General features: G+C 62.1%; 1 protein-coding gene across 2 annotated transcripts; it reads left to right on the top strand.

Moving 5' to 3' along the window:
- The first annotated feature begins 1,887 nt into the window (after positions 1-1,887).
- On the top strand, positions 1,888-20,807 carry ASAP3 (ArfGAP with SH3 domain, ankyrin repeat and PH domain 3). 2 transcript variants are annotated; one of them, XM_074925894.1, is made up of 26 exons: positions 1,888-2,134; positions 5,424-5,496; positions 5,908-6,053; positions 7,853-7,927; positions 8,233-8,282; positions 8,542-8,668; positions 10,898-10,983; positions 11,775-11,850; positions 11,960-12,046; positions 12,359-12,468; positions 13,387-13,456; positions 14,609-14,696; positions 15,112-15,160; positions 15,264-15,451; positions 15,546-15,679; positions 16,279-16,373; positions 16,667-16,847; positions 17,120-17,205; positions 17,331-17,446; positions 17,541-17,608; positions 17,751-17,858; positions 17,985-18,228; positions 18,330-18,618; positions 19,153-19,297; positions 19,510-19,632; positions 19,883-20,807. In XM_074925894.1, the coding sequence occupies exons 1-26, from the start codon at positions 2,009-2,011 to the stop codon at positions 19,955-19,957; spliced, it is 3,015 nt and encodes a 1,004-aa protein (XP_074781995.1). In that variant the 5' UTR covers positions 1,888-2,008; the 3' UTR covers positions 19,958-20,807. The 2 variants fall into 2 exon arrangements, with proteins under 2 accessions (XP_074781995.1, XP_074781996.1); XM_074925895.1 differs by lacking the exons at positions 1,888-2,134; positions 5,424-5,496 and adding an exon at positions 5,546-5,591.
- Positions 20,808-20,858: the final 51 nt, after the last annotated feature.

Here is a 20,858-nt window from a genome sequence, read left to right as displayed (position 1 = left end):
CTGATGCCATGGTGATGGCCAGTGGTCCCCAGTGATGACCAGTGGCACCCAGTGATGTCCAGGGTACCTGGTGATGGTCGGTGGTACCCAGTGGTGTCTAGTGGTACCCGGTGATGGTTGGTGGTACCCAGTGGTGTCTAGTGGTACCCGGTGATGGTTGGTGGTACCCAGTGGTGTCTAGTGGTACCCGGTGATGGTCGGTGGTACCTGGGGTGGTGGCGCACGTTGGCACTGCATCGCTTGTCTGGTGGAGCAGAGGAAGAGGAGGAAGAGGAGGAGGAAGAGAGCCCCGGGCCAGGTAAGCCAGGTGAGGGGCACAGGGTGCTGTAGCCACAGTGCTGACCCCATCCCCTGTGGGGCTGCGTGTCCCGCAGCAGCTGGGGGGGTGTCCCCGAGGCATGTCACACCCCTCCGCAGTCCCCAGGCCGGCCAGGAGGTGGCAGGGCCACCCCAGCAAAGGGGCTGTCCCCTGCCCCGCGCCTGGAGGGACCCCGTGGTACACCGGGGAGAAGCGGGGGGGCTGGGGGGGTCTCGGCCCTGGCGGGAGGGCTGCAGGGTTTTTTGGGGGGCTTCAAGCCCGGCCCACGCTGCTGTGAGCCGCTGCCCTGGCTTGTCCCTATGGCTGCTTTGCTGAGGCCAGGCTCCCCGCCTCATGTCCCGCAAAAGAGGCTTTGGGGGTGCCTGTTTGCTGGGGGGCTCTTACTCATCGGGAACCCCCAAATTCCTCCTGTTCCCGTCCTGCCAGGGCTGCAGCCTCTTAACCCTGTGTCTGCCAGAGCTCTGCCAAGGGAGATGTCCCAGGACCTCAACAGGTGCTGGGCCCCCCCAGATTGGGGTGGGCACCTCTGCACCCCAAGGCCAGACCGTGGGCAGCTCTGCTGGGTTAGAGTAAGGCTCGGTCAGTCAGTAAGTCACAAACCTGAGTTTTACTGAGCTCTGCTCCAGGCTCAGTAAAGGGGACAGGGGTCTGTCACCCCCTGATCTACCCTGGGTAAGGGGTACAGGAGCGAGGGGTGTGGGGGGGGGTCTGCAAAGCAACCTCACACCCATGTCATCCTCTCTCATGGCAAACCAGCCCCGCAGAGCACAGCTGAGGATTTTTGTCCCCTCCCTTCCAGTTTGTCACCAGCCCCATCCCCATGGCAGGATGCCCTCGGCCTGTGCCCGGCCTCAGCGCCTGCCCACGGGGTGTCCGGGCTCCCCCATCCTCTGAGAGGAGCGAATAACCAGGGGATGGGACCCAAAATCCAGCTCCTCGGGCCTGTGAGGGCTGCAGAGGTCCCCTCCGGTGGGGGCTCCGGGGGTGGCCCAAGGGGGGATTGTCCCCTCTGGCTCCAAGAAAGGGCAGGGTGGGAGTGACCTCCAGTTAAACCAGTGCTCGGCGGGGTCTGGGTTTAATCTCAAGCCATCCTTGAACTACTTGTGTGCCTTAAACTGGGCTTTGGGTGAGACCCCACTCCCGGCCTCTCCTGCCCCCCCATCTCCCACAGTGCCGGGACAGAACGGTGCTGTCCCTCCACCCCTGCCTTGTCACCCACCTCTGGGTGGGTGCTCGCCAGCCCCTCCCCGGGCGAAGTGGGTGCTGGGGTGAGGCTGGGGGGTGCGGAGCCACCAACACCCCGGTTTAGTTTTTCATTTTTAAATTTTTTAACTTTCTTTTCCCTCCCTCTCACCGCCGCACCCCGAGACTTTGCACCCCCCCCCCCCTTTCCCCCTCCATCTCCCCCTGCCCGGGGTGGGGGTCACCGCGGCGGGGGGGGGGGCGGAGTGGGGAGCACCGGAGCGCTTCGCCTTTAACGGGCGGGCGGGGCTGCGCCACGTGACGGCGGCGGGGAGGGGGCGGGCGGGGGGGGGGAGAGGGAGGGAGGGACGGAGAAACTCCCCGGCGGGGCGCGGCGCTCCCGGTGCGGGGCATGGGGCGCTGAGCCGGGCCTCTGCGGCACCCCCGGGGCGCTCCGGTGCGCTCCAAGCGCGCTCCCGGTGCGCCCCCCCCGGCCTCGCCCCCACCATGCCCGAGCAGCTCAGCGTGGCCGAGTTCCTGGCCGTGACCGGCGAGGATCTCAGCTCCCCGATCGCCGCCGCCTTCGCCTCCAAGATGCAGAAGTGCCGGGGGGCGGTGGGGGCTCTGGAGGAGGTGAGTAGGGCCGGGGGGGGTGGGGTGTGTGCGTGTCCCCGCTTGGGAACTCCCCACACCAGGACAGCCCCTGGCATCCATAGGTGCTGGTCCAGCACCCATTGCCCACCCCGGGGGGGCACCTCCTTTCCTTAGGCTTCTGTTTACTGGGGGTCGCCCCGAGCCCCTCCCCGTTGCGCTGGGGTGCCCTGAGCGGGTGCCTGGGGACCCTGGGGCCAGGGTGGCCGTTTGCATTCTCCGAGCAGCTCCAGCGTGCGATTTTTCGGGGCCAAGACCTGCAGAAATGGGCAAAACTCTCCTTTTTAAAAGTTTTAGGGTGCCCCCCTACCCCCACGAGCCAGAGCATCCCCCCGGGGCCGGGCAGAGCATCACTCCCACGACTCCGGCCGCTATCGAGTCTGTGATGTGATGTGGTGTCGCTGGGGGGGTGGTGGTGGTGTCCCCTTGCGATTAAAGCCAGGGTAGTATTTTTAGCTTTCCCCCCCCGCCACAATCCCCGCCAGTGTTTGCGGGAAGGGCGGAGGTGGCGGGGTGCCTTCGTCCCCCTTCTCCCGCCTAGAATAAAGGCGGTTTCCAGCTGGTCCCGTGGCTTTTGCCAACTCCTCTTAGCGAAGGAATGGCTTTGAAGGGGAGCCAGGGCTGGCGGGGAGTGTGGGGCCCCAGGTGTCGGGGCTGCCGGGATCCCCGGGGGCGGTGGGGTGGGTGTCCCTGGGCTGGAATTCTGGGGACCCACCATGGAGCATCCTGGTCCCCGCCAGCACGTGTTGGCCGCTGCCACGGATCTGCCTCTCAGCCGGGAATGGGGAGGCAGCTCCAGGCAGGAGGAAGCAGCAGGAATTTTGTTTGGCTGCTCGGAGTGGCTGTGGTTAGGGGGGGCGGGGAGAGGGGGAGAAGGGTCCCCCAGGAATGCCATGGGTCTCTGAGTAAAACTCCAGTGAGTGTGGCTGAGCTGGGAGTTGTGACCACAGTTGTGGATGCCGTGGGGGGCACGGCGCTGAGCTGCCCCCCCCGTCCCGCTGGAGGCTGCGGGGAGCCCTCATGGGAGCTGTGGAGGCAGAACCTGAGGTCTCTGGAGTGGGCTGGAAGGTTGGATCCAGGCCTTGGTGGTTGGAGCTGGACCGGGCACGTCCAGGCCGGGGCAGGGTGACATGGCAGAGGCCACCAGCTCATTCAGTGGCAGAGCTGGCAGCCAGGCTCCCAGCTCACACCGTCACCATGTAAATAATACCGTGTCCCTGCCGTGAGCTGCCCTTTGCACCCAGGGCAGCGCTGCATCCTGCTCCCGGGCCGGCAGCGTCGCCAGCCCAGCCCCTGGCACCCGCGGCAGCTCCTTCTCCAGGTGGCACGAGCTGGTGGCGTGGGGAGGCAGAAGAATGGCCCCCATTGAGCATCCTGCCAGGGCTGGTGGGGGGTGGCAGTGGCTGCGCGGGGTCCCCAGGCTGTGAGCCTGTCTGGCTGCGGTGCAGGTGCGGATCTGTCCCTTGCTCCGTCCCCACGGGGAGTCCCTTGTGCTCCCGTCCCTGCTGTGCTGGCGTCCTCAAGTTCCCCCGACCCTGGGCTGGGCTGGAGGGTGATGGGTGCTGTGGGGGGCTCCAGACATGACTGTCCTCAGCAGCCGGCCCGATACCTTGGGGACGCCAGCAATGCCTGCAGCTGGGGCAGCACCATGCAGTGATTTCCTTTGCATTTACCACCCAGGGCCCAGCTCTGCCTGCCCTGTCCTCCATGGTTGACTCGTGGACCCCTTCCCCAAAGCCCCTGTGTCCTTCCCCAGATTGTTCCCAGTCCCTGCTCCGCACTGGCCCTGAGCTGGCACCAGGCTGAGCTGCCCTGTCCTGGACACTTGGAGCAGTTTCTTCCCCCGCTTGCAGGGTGATGCATCCAGAGCATCTCATGCTGCCTCAGTTTCCCCTTCCTGAGGCTATGCTAGTTTACAAGCCTGGAGCATCCAGGTGTCCAGCCCGGGCATCCCCCCAAGGCAGGCGATGCTTCTGCCCCAGCCTGCAGCTCCAGAGAGCCTGGCACACCAGGATTTTGTGCAGAGAGGGGGCATGGGGGGCTTTGGGGCACCCCACTGTTCTAGCTGCATTGCAGGACCCCTCTGGGCTGGGGGTTTGGCTCCTGCCTTGGCCTCAGTCCCCTCTCAGCTGGCTCATCCTGCCCAAAGCTCATCTGCAGCATCCCGTCCAACGAGGAGGGCCTCGGAGAGCGGCGCCGAAGCCAGGCTGACCCTGCTGTCAGGAAATCGGCTTTGACATCAGCCCAAAAACCTTCAGCAAGAGCACGAGCGAGCGAGCGAGGGAGCCTCTTTATTGTAATTCCTCCGCGGTTTCATCCCTCGCCCTTCTTGCCGTTCACGCCCTCTAAATATTTCCAGCCTGTTATCATGCCTCTGGTACCTGCAGCCAAGCCAACCTTAACCCTTTCCTGATGGCTGGGGCTGCCGTGTGTTTGGCTACGGTGCTCTGTGGGCAGCACCATGGGGAGGTTGATGTTGGGTTTGAGTGTGCCCTTGTGCTTGGTGGGCGCAGATGGAGGCTGCCCAGGTAGGGAGGGGTGAAGCAAGGACGGAGGGACCAGGCTGGGGACAGGGAGTGCTCTAACTGAGGGCAGGAGGCAGCTGGCACAGGCTGCGGGGAGGCCCACGGTGCTGGGGGCTGCAGCCAAGACCCTGCATGAGCTGGGGGGGTTGTGGAAAGTCACATTCCGGGTTATGGGATTTATGTGGTTTAGGTTCTTCTTGGGCATCAGTGGGAGGTGGGTCCTGGTTTTGGCTTTGCTGTGGGCACCCTTGCAGGTCTCTCCCACCGTGCCTGACCCCGAGCCGTGGGGACACACGCTGGGGTGGTGGGGACAGGCTGGTGTATTCCTGCTACGTGATGCTTCATCCCCTCCTTGGTTGAAACAGCCCCTGCAAGAGCCAGGGAGGCATTTTCCATGGTTGCTGGAAGCTGCTGGGATGCAAAGAGGCGCTGGGCGTTCTGGCCAAGCCTCTCATCCCCTGCTACCGTCTTGCTCGAACCCGGCCTCTCCGGGGGCAGCCAAAGCCCTGCCTGGGAGCCAAAGCCATGGGGACCACAGGCCTGGCAGGGGACTGGCAGGACGCTGTGACTCCGGCGTCCCCGGGATGCCTCCAAATCCTCTCCCAGCCCTGGGAGCTTGGCTGCTGCCCCACACATCTGCATGGCAGAGCAGCCGCCTTTGCAAGGGCCAGCTGGGCTGGGGGGAGCAGCGGCCGCGCTTGGCAAGGCTAACGAGCTCCGTTTGTTTTCTTTCTTCGCTTTCGCAGAGCCTGGATGGGGACCAAGCCATACTCCAGAGGATCAGGAAATATGTGAAAGCCATTCACATCTCCGGGCTCAGTGAGTTGTGCTTCGAAAGATGATGGGCATCCCCGGGCCACCGGGGTCTGTGATGGTCCCATCTGCCACCAACGCTGGTCACATCTGTCCTTGGGGTGATGCTGCTGGACAGTGGGATGGCCGTGGGTGCTGGTCAGTGAGGGGGACATGGGTGCTTGCAGCCAGCCAGCCTGGCAACGTGATAGGGTGCCAAAAACTGTCTTAAAAAGATGTAAAAAAAGGAAACTGAGAACCTTAGGGAGGATGTTTAGGGTGCACCACTGCTGTCCTGCAGCAAGATCAGCCCGGCTTTGCTACAGAGGGATGGGGAGATGGGTGCTGGGTGCTGGTGGGACCTCGTGATGTGACCATCTCCGGGGATGGGGTGCTGCAGGGCCACCCGGTGTCCTTCACCGGTGTCTCCCTGCACAGCCCACGTGGAGAACGAGGAGCAGTACAGCGAAGCCCTGGAGAACTTCGGCAACAACCACCTCTCCCAGAACAACCACGAGCTCTCCACCGGCTTCCTCAACCTGGCCGTCTTCACCCGTGAGGTCACGGCGCTCTTCAAGAACCTGGTGAGCTGCCCCCGCGTCCTCCTGGCACGCTGCCGAGATCAGGGGGAGGATTTAACCACCCAGGGGGGATCGCGGGGTTCATGGAGTCTCCAGTGCAGCCTCAGGCTCTTCTCTGCATCTGGCTATTGCTAAGCCAGGGGAAATCTCCAGGATCCATCTGGATTTGCAAAAACCACCCAGTGCAGCCCCACTCCTCCCAGTTTAGCTGCCCTCTACCACAGGCAGCAATCCCCAGCTCCCATCCCGGGCTCAGGAAAACACTCCCAGTGCTCCCAGGCCATCTGATACCCCTGTTGCTGGATTTACAGCTCATTCCCAGCTCTGCTGGGAACACCAGCGCTGGGATTCGATGGGCGGTTGGAGCTGCTATTTTCTTTTTTCCCCTTTCTTTCTATTTTTTTTTTTTCTCACATCAATTGCATCTCTGATCTCCTCTGCCAAGAAGCAAATCAAAGCCACGCCGAGCTGCGCAGCGGGGCCTTGGGGAGCCGCGGCCGGGCGGGAGGCAGGCAGGCAGGCAGGGGCGGCTGCGAGCTGAACCGGCAGCACCTTCCCCACCACGGGAATGGCTCCGGCAGAGGAGTCGGCTCCTGGAGGGAGCTGGGTCTGTGCACGCCCAGCGGTGAAGCCCTTGGGGGGTCCCATGCTGTTGGGCCCCTCTCGCTGGGCCCCTCTCTGGTCCCTTTCGAATCCCTCCCCAAGGGGTGTTTTTGGCTGCTGGCTCTGCTTAAGGAGGAGATTTATTTCTGCTGCCCTTCCCCCAGCAAGAATTTCAGATTTCGGCGCCTTCCTCTCCCAGTTACCCCAGTCCGGGCCTCCCCGCTCCTCCCTTTCCCCATCCCAGCTGTCCCAGCCCGGCCGGACCCCCGTGCTCTGGGGGGCTCTGCAGGATCCGTCCTGGTGGAGGAGTCAGACCAGTGCCTGGGTGAAGGCAGTGCTGGCCCCCCACCTCCCACCCCACTGCTGCTGTCATGTTCCCCCTGCTCTCCCCAGAGCGGGATTATGTGCTGGGACCTCAACCAGATCCGAAAAGTCAGGTTTTCCCTCCCAGAGTCCCCCTGGAGCTGTCAAAAATGGGGTCCCCCATCCCCCCCAGGAAGGGGAGTTCCTGTCCCCTCACGTTCAGGGCTGGACCCCTGCCCCAGCACTGGGTTTCTCCCTGGGTGCTTCTGGGGACCAACACCTGTGGGAGCCTTTAAAAGAAATCTGGGTGCAGCGGGGAGGTCCCGCGTGGGCGCTGGAGCTGCTCTCACAGCTGAAGTGGGGTGCTGCCCCGTGGGGCACACAGAGGGACGCCGGGACCGGAGCGGGCTCGTGCGTCCCCACCGCAGACCCCTGCGTGGCCCTGGTGGGGATGGCAGTGGCTGCGCTGCTGTCCCCAAACCCCAGGAAAGGGAACGCTTTGGGAAGCCCCTTCAACATCGTGGCGGGGGAGTTCTTTGCATCTCGGGGCCATGGAGGGGGCTGGTGCCATCACCGGGTGCTGGGCTGTGGGGGGACAGGGACAGGGACGGGGTGGCAGGGGGAGGAGCAGCTTTGGCTTTGGCAGCCGCGGCGCTAGTGTGGTTTGTGGGAAGGGCCCCACGTCAGACATCTTGCAGCCAGCTCCAACAAGCCCCGGCCTGCCCTGTGCCTGGATCCGGCCCTACTTCCAGCCTCTTTAACCCTTCACGGGGTAGCGATGGACCTGGGGAGGGGGACACACGTTCCCAGTGCCGGGAAGGAGCTGAGGCTCCTGTTCCTCAGCCTGCCCTGAGGTGGGCACCCCCATCGGGTAACCCCATCTCTACCCTTCGCAGGTGCAAAACCTGAATAACATCGTCTCCTTCCCCCTGGACAGCCTGCTGAAGGGGCAGCTGAAGGACGGGCGCCTGGTGAGTCCCCTCCAGCACTGTCCCCAAGGCTCTGGGGCTGCAGGTCACCAGTTTGGGGACACATTGCAGCAAGACCCCCCACTAATGGGCTCAGCTCGTGCCTGTGGCACGAAGGAGGGAGCAAGGACCTGGGGCTGGATGGCAGCAGTGAGGGTTGGGAGTGACAGGGGTGAAGACCCGGTGGGGACATCCCTGGTCCCCAAGGAGCAGGGCAGGGCGCAGTGATGCAGAGCAAAGCCGCTTTGGTGCTGTCGGGTCTTTTGCCTTCCCTGAGGGCTGTCATCGCCTCTCTGCTTTTGCTGCAGGACTCCAAGAAGCAGATCGAAAAGGCCTGGAAGGATTATGAGACCAAAGTGTAAGGAACCTGCTGCCTCCAGCAAAATCCACCTAATCCCACTCTACACAAAGGTGTTTTGTCCTGGGGCCACAGCCAGCACCACTGGTGCTGGTTTGCCATCGGGAGGGCTCTGCTTCAGCCTTTTCCAGCTCCAGAGGCTGGAGATGTTTCTCCTGATCCCATCCCCACCATAGCCCTCCCCCGCTCCCTGCCATGGGACACCCCTTGGGGCAGGGCTGTCCCCCCCTCCCCAACCTGTCACCATCCTGTCCTGCAGGGGGAAGATGGAGAAGGAGAAGGAGCGAGCCCGCTTGGCGGGGGTCATCCAGGCCGAGCCGTCCGCAGCGGAGGTCGCTGAGGACATGCAGAAGGAACGGCGGCTCTTCCAGCTCCACATGTGCGAGGTAGGGGCTGTGCCAGGGTGGGGGGACGGAGGCTATTTGGCCCTGGGGGGGACACAGGGGACCTCTCTGCTCAGAGCATGGGGAGGTCGGAGCCTGTCCTCATCCCCACATCGAAGCAGCCCTGCGTGGGCGCAGTGCGGGACCCTCGGCCATCCCCATCCCCTTGTGTCCCTGCACGGTCTCAGCTCAGGGGTCCCTGTCCTGTCCCTATCGTGGGGTCCCGGTGGGATGTGGCTGTGAAGGGCACCCATGGGTAACCCTGCAGCACCCACATCCTCCCAGCCCTGCTTCTACTTCTCCTCTGCAAAACCAGAGGCTGGCGTTTGGGGCAAAAAGTGAGATTTTTGGATAATATCCCTGAGGTTGGCTTTGCACTTTTGCCCCATTCTTAAAACTGCTCTTGGTTTTGGTTAGGGGGGCTTGTGAGCAGCCCCAGATCCCTGACGGTCCTGGGGGTCAGTACTCAGGAGGTGAGATGGAAATAGGTGAAGGATGGAGACTCAGTGTCAGACCCCCGCAGCGAGGAGGGACCCAGGTGTCCTGGCTCCAGCCACCCCAGCAGCCCCGTAAACCTCTTGAGAGTGACACTGAGCAGGGGGCGAGGCCCCAGCACGTTGTCCCAGGGGGTTCCCATGTCCCCAAGGGCCAGGCAGCAGCATTGGAGGCTGCTGCAGCCCTGTGCCCCCCCCCCTGTTATAGGGCAGGGGGTGTGGGGAGGAGGCTGTGCCTGCCGCAGTGGGGCTGGGGCTGAGCATGGGGCCGGGGAGCTGGGACCCAGCCAGATGAGTCAACTCCCTTGAATAGCACCACTGTGAAATAAATAACAGCACATGGAAACGGCGGAGCTGCAGCCCGGCCGGGGAGGGGCCGCTGCCGGCAGCCCCGCAAAGAGCGGCTGCGTGTGAGCGGGCACATGTGTGTGCTGGCGTGCACAAAGGCTGCTGCTGCTTTCTTGGGGAGGCAGCCTGGAAATGGGGGGGGCAACTCTTCTTGGGGGCTGGCCAGGGCTGGGGCGGGTGTGTTGCGTGTGGGTTTATAAGCGGCTGGTGTTTGCTGCTTCTTGGGGTGGGGGCACGATGCGATTTCTCCCCAGGGGTGACGTGTGGGGCGGTTGCATCTCCCATTGTGGGCCGCCTCACACCCCCCCAACCACACAGCCGTGGGGTGGGTGGATGCAGCTGGACCTGTACCTTGGTGATGCTGGGAGCATCCCTGTGCTCGTGGGTCTCAGCCAGCCGCTGGCTGTGACCCTCCTCTGCCACCATCGCCCTGGGACGTGGGTAACAGGGCAGGGAAGTCCCGCAGGAGCCGGGCACTGGTCGCCTTTTCCAGCTGGGACTCTGTTCAGGGGGTGCAGCTGGCACCAGGCACCCTGGGGCTCTGGGTTGGGTGCTACCTTGGCTTTACAGCTCCAGTTTACACGGAGCAGTTTAACATCCCTCCCCAGCCCAGGTGACCCCTCCCTGGGCAGCGGGGCCCAGAGTACCCCAGGGCACCAGGAGGCTCCATCCTGGGGGCTCTATCCTGCCGTGGTGCTTCCCCACCACAGAAAGCCCTCGGAGCTCGGGGCTGCTTCCCCTCCCCTCGCCTGGTGCTGGAAACCATCCTCCAGCAGCTGTGCGGGCCCGGGGAGGAGCTTGCAGGGGGAAAATTTCTTCCCTCCCTTATTTTGCTCGGGGTGAGCAAGGCTCTGGGTCTTGCCTTTTCTGCCTGCAGCTGATGGATGGGTTTGATGCAAAAAGCTGAAATTCCCCATCCCACGGGACACCTCCGCGAGGACGGCAGACCTCCGGGGCTGATGTGCCGCAGGCGCTCGCTGCTTGAAAGCTGATTTTTTGGGAGCAAAGGGGTCATGTCTTAAAAAACATTTGGGCTATTTTTTTTTTTTTCTTTGCAAGCTGCCTTGGGTTTTGGTTATTTATTAACTCCAGAAGTAATGAGCAGCGGGAGAAGCATGCTCGACTGGAAACCCCGGGGGCCTGCCTTGGTCCTTGAACTTTTCAGGGCTTGGAGGACTTCCAGAGCCAGGTTTTCTGAGGGTGGTCCCCAGTGAGCTGCTTTCAAATCCAGCGTCGTGACTCGACTTCTTGAAACCCAGCCAGTGTTTTAACCCTCCTCCCCATGCCGGGAAGAGAGGCGAGGGCCGGGCAGGATCTTGCTTTTTCCTCCAGGGTATTTTCAGCCGGGCCTCATCTCCATCACCTAACTGGGTGTCTTCTCCTCCTCCAGTACCTGCTCAAAGCCAGCGAGTCTCAGATGAAGCAGGGACCAGATTTCCTGCAGAGCCTTATCAAGTTTTTCCATGCTCAGCACAAGTAGGTGCCACCTGGGTCAAGATGGTTCATCCCCGGGGTCTGTTGTCACCCCTGGGACATCCTGTGAGGGTCTGGGGGCACCTTTTCCCATCCCAGCTCCATAAAGCTGTTGGTGAAGGGCTGGGCAGAGCCTGTCACTCTATGGTCTTAGCTGAGGAGTTGAAACGTGCTTTGTTGGCTTGAGGAGCTGTAAATGTGTCCATGGGGGCTGGAGGAAGGGGGTTGGCTTGGGATATATCCGATGATTTGGTTTCTGGATAGATTTCCAGGGATGAGTTCAGCCGAGCAGCTCTGCTGTTAGCCGTGGGGCTCATAGCGAGGGCGTTCGGAGCAAGGATTAACATCCCCTTGCCTTTCCCGTTGCTCCATGAGGCTGGAGTAGCAGGATGTGGGTGTCATGTCGTCTTCTCCAGCTCTCAAGTGGGGAAACTGAGGCAGGGAGGGGACAGTCATGTTTGCCGAGAACATGATCCTGACTGTGGCTGAGACCCAGAGACCCCCAGGATCTGGCCTCCAAAAGGGCCGGTCCATAATGGGATGAGCTTGCATCAAACAAGAGGCCAATCCTGCATCCCAAACATCCCAAATATTTGGGGTATCCAGACCCCATGTGCTGCTTTTGGCCTTTGGTGGGATCTCTCCAGGTCCCAGAAGCATCAAGAGCAAGAGCAGCTTCCCAGGGGGGTTGCTATGGTCTCCTGCCACGTTTTCTCTAAAAAAACCTCTTTTTTTTTTTTTTTTTTCTTCCATCCTCCCCATCTGCATCTTAATCACATTAAATAAATGCCCAGTTTCTTCCAAGACGGCTGGAAGGCTGCCCAGAACCTCTACCCCTTCATTGAGAAGCTTGCTGTGTCCCTCCATGCGGTAAGGCCCCCCCGCCTCCATCCAGCGTCGCTCGGACGTGTCCCCCGAGGTGCCAGCCCCTGAGAACGCCCGCATTCAGTGCAGTGAGGGCAGCTGCCTCCCTTTCCAGCTCCACCAAGCACAAGAGGAGGAGGTGAAGCAGCTCACGCAGACCCGTGATTCCCTCCGCAGCATCCTGCAGCTGGAGAGCAAGGAGGTGAGAGCCTGGGGTGGGCAGGGGGGAGCCGGGAAGGAAGGTTGGGAGGGTGCTGGGTGCTAAGGAGGGGTGAGTGCCCCGCGGTTAGTTAGGGCACGGGGAGCAGCAGGGAAATGGGAGGTGGGGACCAAAGGGGACATCCATGGGAGCAGAGCAGGAGATCTGGGTGGTACTCAGAGGCTGGGAGGGGATGGGGGTCTCTGGCATCCTGACGGACACTGCACCCACCTAAGGATGGGGGTAGCAGCCGCCTCTGCACCTCTCGCTTTCCTTTTTAAATGTTTTTTTTTTTCCCCCCCTGGGTGAGCTCAGGAAAACCTGAGCAGGAAGAACTCTGGCAGCGGCTACAGCATCCACCAGCACCAAGGGAACAAGCAGTATGGGACGGAGAAGTCGGGATTTCTGTACAAGAAGAGCGATGGGTGAGGATGAGTGTTATTTGTCCAGAGAGCTCCCGGCTCCGTCCCAGTGTTGCTTTGGGCTGGGAGAGCACCATGCTGGGGGGAGGCCCTAGGGCTGGGACATCCCGAGGTGGAACTGTTTGGGTGAGTTTTTTGGTTTGTTGTTTGACAGGTCTTTGGGTGAAATTGGCCCCATCTGGTCTTAAGCATCCATCAGCGCTTGGGGAATGTTGGGTTTTTTTTCCCCAGGCTGGAGGAGACCTGAGAGCTGGTGGTCAGGGGTTGGTGGGTCTCCAACTGCAGTTGGGGAAGGAGGAGGTTTGGAGGTGGTGCAGGGGACCTTCCCCCATGATGCGTTGGTGTCATCAGCCCCTTTATCTGAATGCCCCTGGCAGGTTCTGATGCCTGGGGTGCTTCTCCTGGGATGCTCTCCTGGGCTGGGCACAGTGGCTGGTGTGGCGTGGGTGTAGCATCCTCAGATGTGGGTCTTCAGGAACAGCCACCCAGTGCTTAGTTCACCCTGAAGAGCTGTGTGCTGTGCGGCTGGTGGGAGGGGAAGAAATTCCTTGTTTCTTGGGCATGGAGGGAGAAAGCATCCTGGTGGGATCGTCTAGGGTGAAAAAATAAAACCCTTAAAGCTGCAAGGAGGATATCTCCACCTTTTAGTGGACTTCAGGGTGATGGGCACCAGGTTTTAAGTGGATGGTTATGTGATTTGCTGAACTGGGGCTACCAGATCTGTGATGCTGTTGGCCAGCATGGCCCGTGGCCAGGCCGCTCAGCGGGACAAATTGTGCTCTGTGGGTTACAGGAAGCAGAACCACACGTCCAGACAGCCATCAGGCCTCTGCTGAGGGCTGCTCAGAGTGGTTTAGGCAGCGGATGATGTGGGTGGTCAGGGCTGTGCAACGTGTCCTGAGTCCTCCTCTTCCTCCTCAGGATCCGCAAAGTGTGGCAGAAGAGGAAGTGCGGCGTGAAGTACGGCTGCCTGACCATCTCCCACAGCACGGTGAGGAGCAGGGGGGGGCTGCAATCTTGCCCCTTGGAGTCACCCTTTGAGCCTTGGTATCCGTTGGATTTCAGGTTTAGTTTTGCCCAAACTGGTCACAGATTTGCCTGGCTTAAAATTTAGTATGAGCTGGGACTGGATGTATGGAACGGGGGTCCCTCATGTTTGATAGGTGTCAATGGGAGGGGATGGTGGGTTTGGCTGGGGCAGCGAGGTGGGCATTGAGGTACCAGACAAGGCCAAAGGGGCTGGGGTGGTTTGGGAGGGGGTTGCTGCCCCTTGCTGGTAGAGGCTGAGAACTGCAGCAGGGCCAGAGATGGCAGCTCAGGGACATCTCCGTGTCCTATCCGTGCTGCAAAGGGTCAGAGAGGGTCCCGTTCACGTGGTTATTCCAGGATGGACCCTCTGGGAGTAGTTGTTGTCCCACCAGAGTTGCTGTTGCTTGGTGATGCCAGTGGAACAGGAGCCAGCAGTGTGCCCAGGTGGGCAAGAAGGCCAATGGCATCCTGGCTTGTGTCAGCACTGGCGTGGCCAGCAGGGACAGGGAAGGGATCTGAGCCCTGGGCTCGGCACTGGGGAGGCCGCCCCTCGCTGACTGGGTTCAGTTTTGGGCCCCTCACCCCAAAAAGGCCATTGAATGACTCGAGCGTGGCCAGAGAAGGGCAACGGAGCTGGGGCAGGGTCTGGAGCACAGGTCTGCTGGGGAGCGGCTGGGGGAACTGGGGGGGTTCAGTCTGGAGAAGAGGAGGCTGAGGGGAGACCTCCTGGCCCTCTGCAACTCCCTGCCAGGAGGGGGCAGAGAGGGGGGATGAGTCTCTGGAGCCAAGGCCCCAGCGCCAGGCCCCGAGGGAATGGCCTCAAGCTGCCCAGGGCAGGGTCAGGCTGGCTCTGAGGAAGGATTTCTGTGCAGAAGGGGCTGTTGGGCGTTGGAATGGGCTGCCCAGGGCAGGGGGGAGTCCCCGGGATCCCTGGAGGGGTTGAAGAGTCGGGCTGAGCCAGCGCTGAGGGATCTGGGGGAGTTGGGAACGGTCAGGGTGAGGGTCATGCTTGGGCTGGAGGAGCCTCAAGGGCTTTTCCAACCCAGATGATTCTGTGATTCTGTCACACCCCTTCCCAGTCCTTTAACCTGCCTCTTGTCCTCGCACCTGGCAGATAAACCGTCCCCCTGTCAAGCTGAACCTCCTCACCTGCCAAGTGCGGCCCCATGCCGAGGAGAAGAAATGCTTTGACCTGGTGACGCGTGAGTGCCCGGAGCGGGATGCTGGAGCTGGGGTGGCTGTGTTTGACCCAGAGGTGGCCAAGCTGCAGATGGCAGCTCCCTTTTTGGAGGAGAACATCCTGAGCAGGTTTTCCCAGAGGCCGGCTGGCCCTCCGCCAGCCCTGCCACAGCACCTGGGCACCCTTTGCCCTTTTAATCCAGCTCTGGGCATCTCCCCAGCTGCCTTTGTGGAGGAAGGACCAACCTCTCCAATGAGATCTAGCAAGCTCAAGACAAAAAGAGGTTGCAACGGGGCTCGGGTGATGGATGAGTGACATGTAGTGATTTGATTTTATTTTAAAGCAGCCTCTTTAGAGTAGTTTCAGCCCCTTCCTGTGGTCTTGGGTATCCCCAAACCCCCCTATTCACCTTCTTCCCCATCTCCCCATCCCTGCAGACAACAGGACATATCACTTCCAAGCGGAGGATGAGCAGGAGTGCGTTGTGTAAGTGCCACAGCCCATCCCCACTCCTTGCGGTGCCAGATCCTGCTCTGCCTTCCCCATCCTCCTCCTCTGCCTCCTCCTGACAAGGCTCCCTCCTGCCCAGGTGGGTCTCAGTGCTGCAGAACAGCAAGGACGAAGCTCTGAGCAACGCCTTCAAGGGGGAGCCCAATGGTGGCGGGGCGGCAGCGGGCAGCGGGGCGGACGGCGGCGTGCAGGAGCTCACCAAGCTGGTCATCGGCGAGGTGAAGAACATGCCAGGAAACAAACAGTGTTGTGACTGCGGGGCCCCGGGTAGGTCAGGGCTCAGCTTGTGTCCCCTCCGGGTGTGGGTTGGGTACCCTGGGCTGGGTGGTGATGCTGAGCCCCACGCCGCTCCCCCCTGCAGACCCCACGTGGCTCTCCACCAATCTGGGCATCCTGACGTGCATCGAGTGCTCCGGCATCCATCGCGAGCTGGGTGTGCATTACTCCCGCATCCAGTCCCTCACCCTGGACGTCCTCAGCACCTCCGAGCTGCTGGTAAGTTGCTCTTCGAGCTTGGAGATCACCCTCTGCAGCTCCCAGACTTCCTGGGACACAGCGTTCATCCCTCCTGCTCCATCCCTGGAGGAGGCTGCCCAGGGAGGGGGGAGTCCCCATCCCTGGGGGTGTTCAAGGGTCGTTTGAATGAGCTGTGGGGGGATATGGGGTAGGGGAGAACTTTGTAGAGTCAGGCTGAGGGTTGGACTCACTGATCCCAAGGGGCTTTTCCAACCTGAATGATTCTGTGATGATTCTGTCATCCCACCTGTGTCCAGTTTGCTCCAGTGCTCGCAAACTTGCCTCAGTTTCCCTAGTGGCAATTAGCAGCCCCCAGTGCAGTGGTCTGGGGGCTCTGCAAAGCCTCTTGCTAAACACGGGGGGGGGATGCTGGCAGCCCCTCAGATTTGCTCCCTTTTAAAACAGACTTCCCCTGCCATGAAAAAAACATCATCCCTGGGGCAGATGCTGCTCTGGGAGGGTCCTGGGGGATCCAGTGGATTCCTTCCCTCTGCCTCCAGGATGGGGATGGGGATCTGACAGGGGCAGGGTGAGTGTGGCCGGGAAGGCTCATCTCCCCCATCCCTCTCTCACCACAGCTGGCTGTCAGCGTCGGGAACACCCGCTTTAACGAGATCATGGAGGCCACGCTGCCCGCGCAGGACTGCCCCAAGCCCTCGGCCAGCAGCGATATGTGAGTCGGCCGCTGGCCAGGGGGCTTGGGGTGAGCTGGGAGGAGGAGGAGGAGGAATGCACAGTGCATGGCCTGCCCTCGTCCCTGTGCTGCTGCCCATCAGCTCTGAGACAGCCTGGGAATGGGAGACAGGGGATCCTACTGTCACCGCCGGGATTTTGGTGGAGATCTGCACCTTTTTTTAAGGCTTCCCCCTGATCCTGAGGCTTCAGGAGGAGACAGGAGCCCAGGGTGCCTCCAGCTGCGGTGGGGATAAGGGGGGGTCTGGTCTGCATGCCTGTCCCTTCCCGCAGGGCCGCCCGCAAGGAGTACATCATGGCCAAGTACATGGAGCGGCGCTACGTGCAGAAAAGCGGCCGCGACGATCCCCACCGCCTCTGGGAAGCCATTCGCGCCCGCGACCTCCTGGCCCTGCTCCAGGCCTTTGCCGAGGGCCACGATCTGGCCAAGCCCCTGCCCAGCCCCGAGGGCCAGGTGAGCTCCATGCTGCCACAGCCACCCTACTCTCTCTGCTGGGCAGTGTAAATGGATTTTTTCCCCCCTCTGGGTGCCCATGCTCAGGGTTTTCCTGGCCTTTGGGTGGAGATGTGCCCTTAGAAAGATGAGCATCCTCAGGCCCAGCTCTCTTCTTCCCTCCATGTTGGAGAAGATGAAACATCCTTGGGTCCAGCTCTCCTTTCCACTTGTCTCAGGGGAGATGAAGCATCCTTGGGTCCAGCTCTCCTCTCCCTTCCATCTCTTGGCAGGACCCAGGTGAGCTGGCGTTGCACATGGCCGTGCGCCACGCCGACAGATCATCCCTTCCTCTGGTGGACTTCATCATCCAGAACGGGTGCGTCCCCAGGTGCTCGCAGTGTCCCCTGCCCGCTCCCCTACAGGGAGGAGGTTGCACAAATGCGGGAGACTGATGCTCGTGGGCTCTTGAGCCTTGAATTTCTTGCCACTGGCCCTGCGCAGGGGGACACTGGACCGGGTAACGCAGGACGGGAACACGGCGTTGCACTACGGCGCGCTCTACAACAAGCCCAACTGCCTCAAGCTGCTCCTGAAGGGCAAAGCCGCCTTCACCACGGGTATGGGGTTGGGGTGGGGGGTTTTGGGGCTCTCTGGTGGGAGAAGAGCGGCGAGGCTGTAACCTGGATCTGGCCCCTTTTGTCCCTCGGGCAGTGAATGCGGCGGGCGAGACGGCTTTGGACGTGGCGAGGAGGCTCAAGCACACCGAGTGTGAAGAGCTGGTAGGTGGGATGGAGGGATGGGGGAGATGCTCAGGCTGGGGTGAGGGGACTGGAGCACTGGGGGAGGGCTAGCATAGAAGTGGGGGGCTGTCAGAACTTATCCCCCGGTGCTGAGACCCCCCTGACCTGCCCTGTCTGGCAGCTGGAGCAGGCGCAGGCAGGGAAGCTCTCCCTGCAGATCCACGTCGATTACGACTGGGACCCCCCCCAGGAGTTCCCCTACGACAGCGAGGACGAGCTGGAGGAGAAGGTGCCTGGGGGATGGTGGCAAGTGGGGGGACCCCATGTCCCCAGCAAGGGCGCTGGGGGGGTGCAGACCCTATTGGGGGGGCTGGCAGCAGCGGGGGCAGCCCTGGAGCCAGGCTTCTTCCCCCAGGTGAGCCCCCTCCAGCGATCCTTCAAGGGCACATCGCCACTGGCCGCCAGCCCCCCCCCCGCCTGCCCCCAGACCCGCTGGAGCTGCATGGGGATGGACATCACCAACAAGACCTACGAGAGCATCCTGGTGCCCTCGCGCCCCGCGCCCCGCCGGGCCCACAGCGAGGAGATCCCCCCGCCGCTGCCCCTCAAAAACCCCACGCGGGGCGGCTCCCGCCCCAAACCCGGCCACAGCCCCACTGGTGAGTCAGGGCGTGGCGGGGGGGGGTGTCACCCACGGTGGGGCTGTCCCTTCACCTGGACATTAGGTTTATTGTCCCCATTCCGTGTGTCCCCCTCCCAGAGCGCCCCGAGCTTCCCCGGCAGGCGTCGGAGCCACATTTCCCTGGGGTTGCGGAGGCTCTGGCACTGCGCAGCCCCCTTTCCGCCGGCAGCGTGGGGGCCCTGGATGGCACCGCCGGCCCCCCGGCCCCCGGTCCCTGCAGCCCCAGTGAGAGCCGGCGGGCAGCGTACTGGGAGACCCGCTCAGAGACGGAGACCAGCAGCACGCGGCGGGGGACGGAGCTGAGCCCCCCACCCGGGCAGCCCCCACCGAGCAGCATGGCCCCTGACATCCCCCCCGTCAAATTTGGGTAGGGACACCTCCCCGCCCTCCCCAGCGTGGGGGTGCGCTGGGTGTTGGGGAGTCATTGTGTGGTGCTGGCAAATCAGCTTCAACCCCTGCTGGTCCCACCCTGGGTGTGGAGAACCCCAAATTGTCCCTGGGGGGCGCAGAGCAAAAGGGTCCCCACCCTGACCTGGAGTCCCCAAGGAATGCTGACCCTGGGACAGAGGAGGGGGACAAGAGCAGCTATGGGGGTGCTGGGTTGTCCCTTGAGAAGGTGACACAGATTATTTGGGGGTGACCGCAAGGTCAAGATCCACTGCAAATTATCAAATTGGTTTTTTTTTTTCTCTTTTTGAAAGTTGTGGTGGGATGGGCTTGTTTGAGGAAGGATGGGTGCTGGGGCCCTTCTCCACCAGCACCTGGGGGCTGTGGGTGGGACCCTGCTCCTTTGGGTCCCATGGGGGAGCCCTGACACCCCTGAGACCTCGCAGGATGGGGAATGGGGCAGGAGAAGGCACCAGCAGAGAGGGGATGACACTGTCCCCGCTGTCCCTGGCAGCTCCGAGAGCACCCGCTCGTACCGGCGCATCAGTGGTGTGGTGGGCAAAGCGGGGTCGGCCGTGTCCCCCCAGAGCCCTGGTCTCCCCGAGGACCCTGTGCTGAGCAAGGTGCCCCCCGTGCCCATGCCCAGGAGATTTGCTCCGGTAGGTCCTACGACTCGGGGGGGTCTCAGAGGGGTTGCAATGGTGTGTGTCTGTGTGTGGGGGGAGTCACCCTCTGCATCCCCAAGCAACCCAGCTCCCCATATCCTGCGGTGGTGGATGGAGGGATCAGGGGTGTCACATTCCCTCACTGCCCTTGGAGGTGGACTTGCGGGGGGTCTGTCACCCCCTCGCCCACTCCTCTGCTCGGGCAGGCCAAGGGGAGGCAGAAGCGGGTGAAGGCGGTGGCTGACTGCAAGGGGGACAAAGCGCGAGAGCTGACCTTCTCCAAGGGAGAGGTGATCGTGGTGACACGGGAGGAGGACGAGCAGAGCTGGGTAAGTGTCAGCAGGGCACAGATGGGTGCTGGGGTCCCATCCCTGCTCCCTGCTCCCCCCAGTTTTCTTCAGGAGGAGGCTGGGTGTTCATGGGGGGCATAGATGGGTGTCCCCTGCCCCATCTGTGCATGGAGGAGGTCTGGGGGGGCTCCTGCTGAGGCATCACCATGGCTTTGCCTCTCTAAATCCCTAAAGCTGCCCAAGATGGGACTCCTACCCCCCCTGACCCCCCCACTCTCTGCACCCCCAGGTTGGCTTCATCGAGGGTGACGGTTCCCGCACCGGAGTCTTCCCAGCCAGCTGCGTCCACCTCTTGCAAGACTGACTGGGTGGCGGTGGCCCCTTTTATCCCTGTCCCCTTGGCAGAGCCAGGCTATGAGGGACATGTGCCCGAGACCCTGGCATGGGACCATCCAGCCTGCCTGGACACTGCTCTGCAAGGCGGGGTTCAGAGACACCCCCCCTGAGCTGGGAATACCGGCCATGGATGGCAGCTGGGGAGAGCTGAAGGGTAGGGCAGAGCACAGACACACTCGCTGCACTAGTGGGCTGAGGTTTCTGTGCTGGCCCCCTGCTCCCACTGCTCTCCCGTCCCTTCTGTGGGCTCTGCCCATCCCCGGGGCTTTCTTCTCCCCTGTCTGCAAGGAATTGGCGATGGGGGACCTGCACTTGGTGCCCCCCACCCTCCTCTGCTGGGGAGCCATGGTCCCCCCTCTCTGTCCTGGGCCCTGTGTTCCCCCTGGCTGCCTTTTCTACCCCAACTGTGAAGCCTTTGGGATGGGCAGGGAATAGGAAAGGGCTTTTATTGACCTTGCCTGGGGGCGGCTGGAGGGTGTCCGGTGCCCCCTGGGCTCTGGGAGAGGCTGATGCTGGTGGGGCTTGGGGATACTTCAGAGCTCCCCCAGAGTTGGCTGTTTCCTGATCTGGAGAGGGGCGGGGGGGGGTTCAGGTGGCACTGCAGAGCCCCAGCCCCATGTCTCTTGCCTGGGGGGGGTGCTGGATCACCGCCCCAGCCCTGGGGGTCTCTCCAAGGGGATCTTGCAGATTTTTCTGGGACCAATGTCCCCCCATGCCGGTGCCCCTCAGGAGCCACCTGCCTCCATACCCTCCCCCCAGTTTACTCTCTCCCCCTTCTCCTTTGTGCATCTAATGTTTCATCTCAAAAAATGACCTTTTTTAAAAAAATGTTTCTGTCTCTAGTTTCTAATAAAATCATCATTTTTGTA

This window comes from Athene noctua, chromosome 24, assembly GCF_965140245.1.
Source record: "Athene noctua chromosome 24, bAthNoc1.hap1.1, whole genome shotgun sequence".
Classification (NCBI taxonomy): domain Eukaryota; kingdom Metazoa; phylum Chordata; class Aves; order Strigiformes; family Strigidae; genus Athene; species Athene noctua.
The sequence above is the reverse complement of the archived record's forward strand: the minus strand, read 5'-3'. Positions and strand labels throughout refer to the sequence as shown.